Source organism: Arachis hypogaea, chromosome 15 (assembly GCF_003086295.3).
Source record: "Arachis hypogaea cultivar Tifrunner chromosome 15, arahy.Tifrunner.gnm2.J5K5, whole genome shotgun sequence".
In the NCBI taxonomy this organism is placed as follows: Eukaryota; Viridiplantae; Streptophyta; class Magnoliopsida; order Fabales; family Fabaceae; genus Arachis; species Arachis hypogaea.
Window position 1 is genome coordinate 145065823 of NC_092050.1, and position 9951 is coordinate 145075773.

General features: G+C 31.4%; 1 protein-coding gene across 2 annotated transcripts; it reads right to left on the bottom strand.

Moving 5' to 3' along the window:
* Window positions 1-4191: 4191 nt before the first annotated feature.
* Window positions 4192-9951, bottom strand: LOC112751101 (AMSH-like ubiquitin thioesterase 1). Of its 2 annotated transcripts, none has more exons than XM_025800140.3 (14): window positions 9555-9951; window positions 8664-8728; window positions 8444-8519; window positions 8185-8364; window positions 7933-8027; window positions 7405-7510; window positions 7289-7335; window positions 6611-7001; window positions 6378-6467; window positions 5951-6013; window positions 5779-5853; window positions 5472-5534; window positions 5030-5082; window positions 4192-4515 (listed from the first exon to the last, which is right to left on the bottom strand). In XM_025800140.3, exons 1-14 carry the CDS (start codon window positions 9669-9671, stop codon window positions 4341-4343), a joined length of 1596 nt encoding a protein of 531 aa, XP_025655925.1. In that variant the 5' UTR covers window positions 9672-9951; the 3' UTR covers window positions 4192-4340. The 2 variants fall into 2 exon arrangements, with proteins under 2 accessions (XP_025655925.1, XP_025655924.1); XM_025800139.3 differs by having other exon boundaries at window positions 6578-7001.

A 9951-nucleotide genomic window follows, 5' to 3' on the forward strand; every position in this document is an offset into this window, starting at 1 on the left:
AAAAAAAGCTAAAAAGATAAGAAAAATCAATGCTTTAAAATAGTTGTTGAACTCGTACGAGTACTATATAATATATTATTATACAGTATCGATTTAGAGCTTATGGTTTAGGGTTTATGCAAAATTTGAAGGAGTTAGGAGAAGATTGTGAGAAAAATTGCGAGATAAAAGAAGATTTTTAATGCTAAATATTATTCTCTGTGTAAAAGAAGCAGAAAAAGATTATTTTGTCCATTATTGTTGGGAGAGTAGGAGCAAAAGAGTGAATAATGTGACTCAAAAGGGAAAAATGTTATCCGTGACAGATTGGAAACTGTGACGAAAAGAAATTATATTATAGAGTAAGGAGCAGTGATGCTTGATTAGAGGAAAGTGAGTGAGGGCAACATCTAACTAATCTTGATTCTTCTCAATTAAAGGAATAATGTTTGGAATTTCGAGTCTTATCTCTGCTTGACTTGCTCTTTTAAGATATTGGACTTTTGGGATTCCAATACTAATCATTCATAATTTTTTAAGGATTTGGATTCTCTAAATTTTGAATTTCACTTTAGAGAGTAAAGTGTGATCTCTCACTATTTATTTCATAAGTGGGACCAAAAGTAAATATGAGAGAGAAACTATTCAATGGTAAAAGATCACACTTTACCCTCTAAAATAAAAATTCAAAATTTAGAAGATCCAAATCCTTTTCTTTTTGATATTGATATCGAGACTCTATTATTAATAATTCCATTAGTCTAATATGATGAATTATGACTACTTTTTAACATAAGTTATTATATTATCAAATAATAATAATAATAATAATAATAATAATAATAATAATAATAATAATAATAATAATAATAAGTCAGGTGAAGTGCTATCAGATACTTTTTTTTTTTTCTAGAACCATATTTCGATCATCGTGTCTTTGGAAATTTCTTAAGCACATGTCGACAAAAATATTTTTCTTTTACTCTTGATAATGTCATAATATATGACACTAATTTGGTGGATCAAATTAAACTCCAACTCCTTTTGGTTTACTCACCTTGTAGCTAGGATTACACTCGATGTGTAAGTATAGTTATTAAAACCATCAGATTATTGAATCATTAAAATTATTGTTTTAATTAGTAAATTACAAATTGAATCGATTGATCCAGTCATAATTAAATAATTATATAAAATTTAGTTTAATTTTTTTATTTTCATAATAAATATTTTTGTTAGTTTTATTTTGTATTTAATTAATTATTATTTTTAAATTTTAATAACCCATCAATTAGTTTATATTTATTATACTGTTAAATGTTCAAGTATTTATAAATTTATATTTATTATATTCTTTAAGTATTTATAAAAAATAAAATAAAAATAATAATCATAAAAATAAAAAATATATTATAGTTAATAGAATATTTTTTAAAATTTGTAAATATAATTTAATTTTATTTACCTAACACATTTAATTAAAAAAATTATGTAACCAAATTTGACCAGATTGATTTAAACCAATTTAAAACGAGTTTGACTGAATTTTATTAGATTTGACTAAGTTTTACGAAGTTAATCACTTAACCAGTTCAAAGTTCAAACAATAACTCAATTCAAATTAGTAACTAAGTGACGACTGGATTTTCGATTCAACCGATCGGATCGGTCGGGTTTAATAACTATGTGTGTAAGCAAAGTTTTAAGAATATTTTGTATAATTATTTTGTTTTATATATATATATTGAACTAATCTACATTCATTATCATTAATTTTTATGTAAGAATGTAGAATGAGTTTTACACATAAAGTTGTGTTTAATTTAAGATACAAGAAAACAATTAATACAACTATGGTATCCGATGAGTTCGTTAACCCACGATGAGTTATCTCAATTTTCAATTTTCATACAAAAATAGTGATATCTTTTCTATCAATTATTAATCAGTTAAAATTATAATAATTATATATGTTCCAAATGCGAAAGATGAACACACTGACAGTGAAATCTTAATTCTTTCCTTTCTCTCATAATATATATATATATATATATATATATATATATATATATATATATATATATATATATATATATATAAGGCAATGATACACTAAAAACTATTATCCTTATCTTTGAAAGCAAGGAAAATTATGCGTGTTTTCTTGAATCATGATCAAATTACAGTTCCCAAAAGAGAGAGATGGATCAAATTTATGATAATCAACAAGGTTTAGTGTTGCAAAAATGTTACAATGAGACCACTCATCAATCTTCAGTTCAAATTAATTAGTCTTACCATCAATACAGATTTTAATGATGGTGAGTGATGATTTCCTATACTCTAAAAAGGAAGCCACCACAGTTTTCAAATTATAAAGTATAGGTAAACAATGAAAATATTAAATAATGTAAACAATAGATATATCGGATGTTCATTTTACTAGTGTACGGATGGTTATTTTAATATTAAAATTTAGAGGGTTAATTTGGAGGTATAGTGTGTTTTTATTTGATTGGTGATTGTTCATATTGTTCAACAAAGTTATTGTCCCCCTAGCATTCCCCATAATTATATTATGCAATCTAAAGTTCAAGATGTCACATTTAAAATTAATTTAGGTTAGTCAAATAGTTAATTTACTTGTCTATTTAATTAAGTATTTGAGTTTGAATTTCGTCTTATGTGTAATAACCTATTCATCAGTGATAAATCCTTAAATATAACTTTAATTTGTAATAGATTCATCTTTAACCTGTTAGATACAGAAATATTATGAGAATTAAACAAATTAATTGCAACATTTGACACCGAAATACTAGATAGTATGCTCATAAATATTTAAAAGGGGTAAGTTTACGTAACATGATATCCATCTGCTTATACTTGGTCAAATAAATTCATGATATACCAACTCCTTAGCATGCAATACTTGGGAAAAATTTGAAGCCATCCTTCACTGCTTCTATGGCATAATGCCATAATAGGAAAGTGAGGTAAGAAAAGATTAAAATGAAAGGGGACAAGTATAGCATAACAGATTAACAAGCAGCCTTGATGGGCTAACTCTATATAGAGCATGGGCTGTAGGGGCTAAAATTTGAGAATGGGACCCCAAAACATAACAAGTGTTTCTCCTTTTAACAAAAACGTATAATCAATTTTTGTCATCTTGTCATGTGAGCAGTCCTCTCAACATGGAATTGTGAATAAGCCCATAACCTTAATGACAAAACAGTCCTTAACTCCTTATTTTTTTAGATGCTCAAAACCTGACACAACATGGGGGCAATCCGAAGAGTATATCATCATTTTTTCTTTTTCATTGATATTGTGAAATATGATCTCTTATTATAAATATTTTTTATTATATATTTTTTTTAGTCCAACCTAGAGAGTAGTATATAGTAAAATATTATATTTGATAACATAAGCGGAAAAAAATTGAGAAAATCTATTTCCTTCTCATCCGACTACTTTTCTTTAAGATGCCCTACCAAAAATGCATGTATCTCTCAACCCCAGTGAATTGGCATTACAATTTTGTTGGTGAAGGGAAAAATGTAACCATAACCATATTCAGCACTAGGCTATGGTTTGCTTTAGTGGACCCAAATTGAAGGAAATACAGATAATTGTTGCTAGCATGGAATGCTTCACTTACAAGTGGTGGTTGCCTTGTTAATTTCGTTAAGAAAATAGTTTATTTGTTAGGGGAAAAGGAACTCTCGGAGTCGGAGGAGCATTTTGTTCCATCAATTAATGATAACTACTAGTGAGTAGCAATGTTGGGATTGAGATGTCAAAACGTAAAACTAGCATATGCAATTGAAAACACTTGAAATGTGCATTTAGATTTTATAATGGTCAAATTACATCTTTTTTAATTTTTAAATTCGTTGAAGAATTATTTTATCCAAACACACTTTTGTGTAAATACATTAACTTTTCAATGAATTAAAGAAAAAAACAGCTATTTTTAAAAGGGAGTAGTAGAACATAAGGAGTCTCAGACTCTAATATCCGAACATCAAAATTTAACTCTATAGTGTTAATAACAATTAACAAGTCACAGGAATGTTGAGGATACTTTAAGCAATGATTTTGAAATGTTTAGAATTAATCTATCTTCAGAAATTAAAGTTGAGGATTTGATTAAATCCTGAGTGAAGCATGAAAAGGCATTGATGAATAGTAAAAATCAGCCAAGAATAACAATCAAAAGGGCAAGATTTCTTCTTATACAAACATGGCCAAAACCTGCTTTCATGATGGCCACGGCAATGGCAAACCTTATATTCATAAAGAGGGAAAAAACATGGTATACAAACAATGATGAAAAAGAGTGTTGCTATCACTTATCACCGAAGATCAATTACATCAAATTTTAAATCAGGATTCATGTAAACATCTGTACAAGTGTTGTAAATAGGACCACCATCTGGAGGCTGACTGTGTGGATGAAAGCCGCGGTGCTGGCATTGTTTGATGACGTTCATTCCACCAGGGGTTGTCAACCGAAAAATGCCATGTTTTCTGTAGAATGCCATGTATGAGAACTAAATTCAAATACCCATTTTTTGTGTAAGGACCAATACTATATATTTTGAGGAACAACCATGATTAAGAGATTTCCTCCAAAGTTTATGCATGTATTATTATTTCGGTAAATTACAGTAACCTATTCTAAGGTTGGGCAACATCACACATGGGCACACCTTGATATATTGTTATGCAGACACTAATCTCTCCTCTTGTATTTATAAAAAAGGTCAATGTCACATTTTGTAAATTAGAATCGTGACGAGTTTAATATAACTTAAATTCAAAGGATGGTTGGTGTATGCCTTTATGAATAGGAGAGCATCATGTGTAATATCACTTAATCTTAAGGAATGTCAATGTAATTTACCCTTTATTAATTTTTCTAGGAAGGATTTTACATTCTTTTCAAGTTTCAACTTATGGCCTCTAATTGTGTTTCCAAAATTTATTAGGGAAGATGCCTCTATAAATCAAGAATTCAAGATACATCTGTAATGTGCCTTACCTTGAACTGTCTCTTGGTGCCATAACTATTGCAACGGCTTCTGGAAGCATAATCTGAAGAGAGAACATACATTTACATAAGCAATGAAAGAAAGTATAAAGGAATCACCTAATAAATAATAACTTAGTTCCGTAGAGTAACAAAGGACCGCAGAAATTTATGCCAAATTATATGGCAGGTCCATAAAAAATTTCAGGAGCATAGAGGCTTGTATGTTCTATATGAAGTATACTCTAAACTTTATGTTCAGTAGATAAAGGTTTATAGCTGAATCTATCATGACAGTTATGAAGAATTTGACATAAAAGTAGAAAACACCATCATAAATACTCTTGGTTTTCTCTCTTCCACCATTTTCTCTAAAAACTAAACAAATTCACCTCCAAAGACAAAGCAAAACAAATCCATAAAAATAATCTTTAATTAAAACTAATGTACTTACCTGATATGAGTAGTGAGTGTGCAGATCAATTGATGACATGAAACAAGATTGTGTAGGATGTGTCTGGAAATCACAAATAGTGTGTCAAAACAACAATTCAAGGCTAGCAGATAAAATACAAGGAATTTAGATTTTGGTTAACTCTATTTTATGAGCCAAATGAAAGAGTCAGATATTGAGAAATTACACCCTAAATGACATAATTTCTTATAATTTTTTTTCATTTAGGTAAGGAAATTAAAAAAAAAAAAAAAATCTTTCTACAGCATGAATCAGTTCCTTACAAAGGAAAGATTTGAAAACTCACATGTATCCACCCAAGGGGGAAAAGAGATCGTTTATCCTGCACTTCAAATATTTCCTCTTCATTTGTAGCCTGACACTGCTCAGAAAGTAGTAAAGTACATAATAATTGTAAGGTTTTAAAAAATAATAGTCATACATATGCCCAAAAATATTTATAAGGAAAGATTTCTTACAGAATCTGATGTTGACTCCTGCTTTGGGATTATTAGAGCAGTAATATAAAATTTTCTGTTTTTCTGCAATCAGATGTATTGCAAAAATCACAATCTCACAATTGAACTATATAGTACTTAAGGCATTAGGAAGCTCAACCACAACAGCAAAATTTTCCTAAACTACCATATTAGAATACCTTGCATCTTATACATCAATCCCTTAACAGAAACATAGCTAAAGTAAATAAGAACATTGTTGCTATTGCAAAAGCACAAGACCATGAAAATAGGAAACCTAGTTTCTTTGAGTCTCGGATAGATTCTGCAATGGATAAATTATCGTTTATATAATAGGTAATATGCAACTCAATTTCAGGGACCTATGCTCCTTTTAGATCTATCTTTGCACACCAATTTAAGTTAACAAATTGTCGACATCACTTACAAGCAAACCAGCAAGGATACCACAAGTCTCCAAATTTTTGTCCGTATTTGACTTGGCAAGCTTCATAAAATTTTCCATCATAGAAGTTGACTGCAAATAGAAGCATTTATTAGGAACAGAGAGAAAAACGTCAAACTTTTATTAACATTTAATTTTTCAGAAATTATCAGCACACAGAAAACATTTACTTAATAGAATACATTAAAGATGGATAAAATGTTATTGGCTCTCACAACGTGCAGCTGCAGAGGCGACTCAGCATGAACATAACCACCTGATGATGGAATATCTGCCTTGCATCCTGCCTCGTCAACATGAGGTGACACTGCAGGGACCAAATCCTGTACTTCAGCAAGTACAGGTGGAGGAGAAGGCTGCCTGACAACTTCTATTTGGGCAGGGGGTTTTGTTGCTTCAAAAGAGATCAGAGAAGGAGATTCTTTAACCCCGATTTGAGCAGGGGCTTCAGATTCTTCAAAAGAGATGAGAGAAGGAGGTTCCTCAGAATGCTGGGTATTGCATTCCACGCTCTGGGCAAGATTTGAATCTAAATCTGATCTTTTGTTTTCTGTGATGCTATTGTCTTTTTTATTACGACATCCATCTTCCAAAGAATGTTGTAGGCTGTATACGGGAGAACTTGGTCAGATGGATGTAGTTAACGTATGAAAAAATATATAAACTAACCCGAGATGCATTATATAGCTGCAAACCTGTAATTTTAAAATATTTAAACTCTCAAAATCAACAAACCCTCTTAAAGTACCAACAACTTTAAATTGAGTTCCATTATTTTAGAAAGACCAGGATACAACATACAATTTTTATTTCTTTTTTTCACAACAGCAGGAGGCAAAACAATAGAAAAGGTCGGAAAATCATTGCAGAATAAACTTAAAATAGGTAATAACCTTGGTATTTCAACTGGAGATAGATCTGTGATAGATGGATATCTGACCTACATCAAGAGAGAAAAGTCAGGATGATCTTTGAATAGAATTGAATTTACAGATAAAAGCTAGCATACCCCTTTATCACTTGTAGGTAATCTCAAATGCCCATTAAGCCCGTGGGGACCAAGGAAAGAATGTTTAGAGCGAGTTTCCTCCTTTGCAGGCGTAAGATTTAGAGATCTACAAAACAGTAAGAAAAAATGCAACAGACATCTTAGTCAAGCAACAGGTAATCCAACTGGGAGTTTGGGAATTTATTTTGTATATCTGTTTCATTAAGAGGATTGTATTTTAACCAGCTGGTATAACCAAAGAAAGGACACATTGCAACAGTTTAATGCTCACCCGCCTAACTAGGTCAAAGTTTATATTATGAAAATCAATGCAGTAATGTAACACCTCCACTATTATTGGCATCGGACAAAGATACCACCTAGCTTATCAACCTTCAAATGTATAATTTAATCTCATGAATATGATCATTACAGATAAAGTAAAAAGAAGAATGGAAGTTTCACATAACTTAATTCTATGACTGAAATTATGCAATATCATAACCAAAAGGAAACCAATCATAAATTAATGAAGAGTCCAATACTTACCGTCTTTGCAAATGCTGTTGGACAGGCCTGGTATAAGAGAACTGTTGGGTCCTTGATCCTTGGTAACCAAATTCCATGGCAGTTGGTCTGACTGTCTGGTCAAATATACAATATCATAGGGATGCAGAACTTCTTTTCAAGGAGAACATGAAAAATAGAGATTCATTTGCGCAAAAGAAAGTATGTAATTCTAAAGAAAGATTACCACCGGCAAACTACAATCTTCAAAACAAATTCTCCTGCAAATATTACCTTTATTTGGCCATAACTGCCCACAGTTTGCTTTTTCACTGGAGAAAAATCCATTAAATTATTTGAATGAAATTTTCCATGCTCATTTTGTTGGTAAGAATGTCTACTGTTAAGCTCATTGATCTTCTGTTGTACCAGTGGTTTCAACTTCTCCAGTTCATTCATGGAAATTATCAATTTCTACAGAAAGAATTTGAAACTTAGATTACATCAACTATTTTATAATAGATTACCATTTGAAGGAGAGTAGGAGATAAACCTTTTTCAATGATTCTTTTTTGCTTTGTGGAGATGTTCTATAATCTCGGTGTCGTGGTATTGTCTCGGATGCCAAACTAGTACAAAATAAAAACGATCATCAATTCAGTTTGACGACAAAATTTCATATACGACGAAGTCCAGCTACTTTAAACCATTCAGCTTAAGCAATCATAATTTGAGTCCAATAGTCATTTATTACAGGACACTTTTTGTGTTACCTAGAAAATCTTAGGAGCATGACATATAAGTCAATAATATTCCTCTCTGTCCGAAAGATATCAGCCTGCAATGTAAAATTCAATATTTGGAATTTAGATGCCACGCAAGAGAGAACCTAAACAAGAAGTGCAACTACGAGAAAGAACAAAATAATTATTCCAGCCAAAGGATAATTTAACTATTACCCTTATATCCAAAATATATCAAGACTGTAAGGGAAAGGAAAATATGAAAAAGATGACAGAATTCACGCATGTCATTTTTCTCATCATGCTCACTTTTTAAATATTTCATTCATCTACTATAGCCTATAGGAAAGTGTGTACTAAATATTTTTATTTCAATAATTCGTACTCCCCATTCTCAAGTTAAGAGATTCTCCATGAACATAACCAATATGCTTCCAAATTCAAGTACAACAATGCATTCATGATGCATAGTAATTAGCAAGAAGCTCTTAACTAGTGCAGATTGTAACATCTCAATAAACCCTTTTGCCCCTCTATCTCTCCCTCAACCTTAAGTATACCCCAAAACAACCAATAGCAATTCATTAAAAAAATACAAAATTACAATAAAAACAAAAAGCAGCTCCATTTTTTTCCTTAAAAAAAGGAAGTAAACCACAAAACTCCTATTAACTAGGGAAGTACATTGAAATCCACCAAACCCTAAATTAGACCCTAGTTCCAACAAAGGGTTCCCCTTACAATTATATTCTCCTACACACAACCACAAAACCAGCTCAAAGCAGCAATCTTTATCATCAAACTTAAAACCCTAAGTCCCTTACTCATTGCTAAACCCTTCAAGACTCAACCACAGAGATTAAGTTCTAATACCAACATAGCTAAAATAATTAGAAGAGAATATAGAAAGAGAAGAAGAACCTGTCTGAGGATGTTATCAGCGATGCGATAATAGAGTCGCAGGCCGATTCGATTATCGACATCGAGTCTCTGTGTGCTGGCGGCGATGTTGATCGTGTTCGAAGAAGAAGACCTCATTTTTTATTCCTATTTTCTTTTTTCACTGTCTTCCTTGTTAGAAACGCGGCGACAACAACAACAGCATCGTTATGTGCGAAACTGTATGATGTTGTTGCTGTCGTCGGTGAGGGAACTAGGATTTTAGTCGTTAATGGCGGCTTTAGATCAAAGAGACAGAGAGGGAAGAAGAAGATGGGGAAAGCAATGACCAATGGGAAGAGGGATTTGTAATTTTGGTTTGTTGTGAGGGCAAATACGGAAACGCAGCGTCCCCAGGATCTGTTTGTAATTTTGTTTC

What these genes read in the sequence shown, in the direction of transcription:
- LOC112751101 (XM_025800139.3), bottom strand. Translation starts at nt 9,671, where the DNA reads ATGAGGTCTTCTTCTTCGAACACGATCAACATCGCCGCCAGCACACAG. An exon ending in TACCTACAAGTGATAAAGGG is followed by an intron (nt 7,336 to 7,404) that starts GTATGCTAGCTT and finishes CTCTTGATGTAG; the next exon opens with GTCAGATATCCATCTATCAC. An exon ending in AGGAGTCAACATCAGATTCT is followed by an intron (nt 5,854 to 5,950) that starts GTAAGAAATCTT and finishes CTTTCTGAGCAG; the next exon opens with TGTCAGGCTACAAATGAAGA.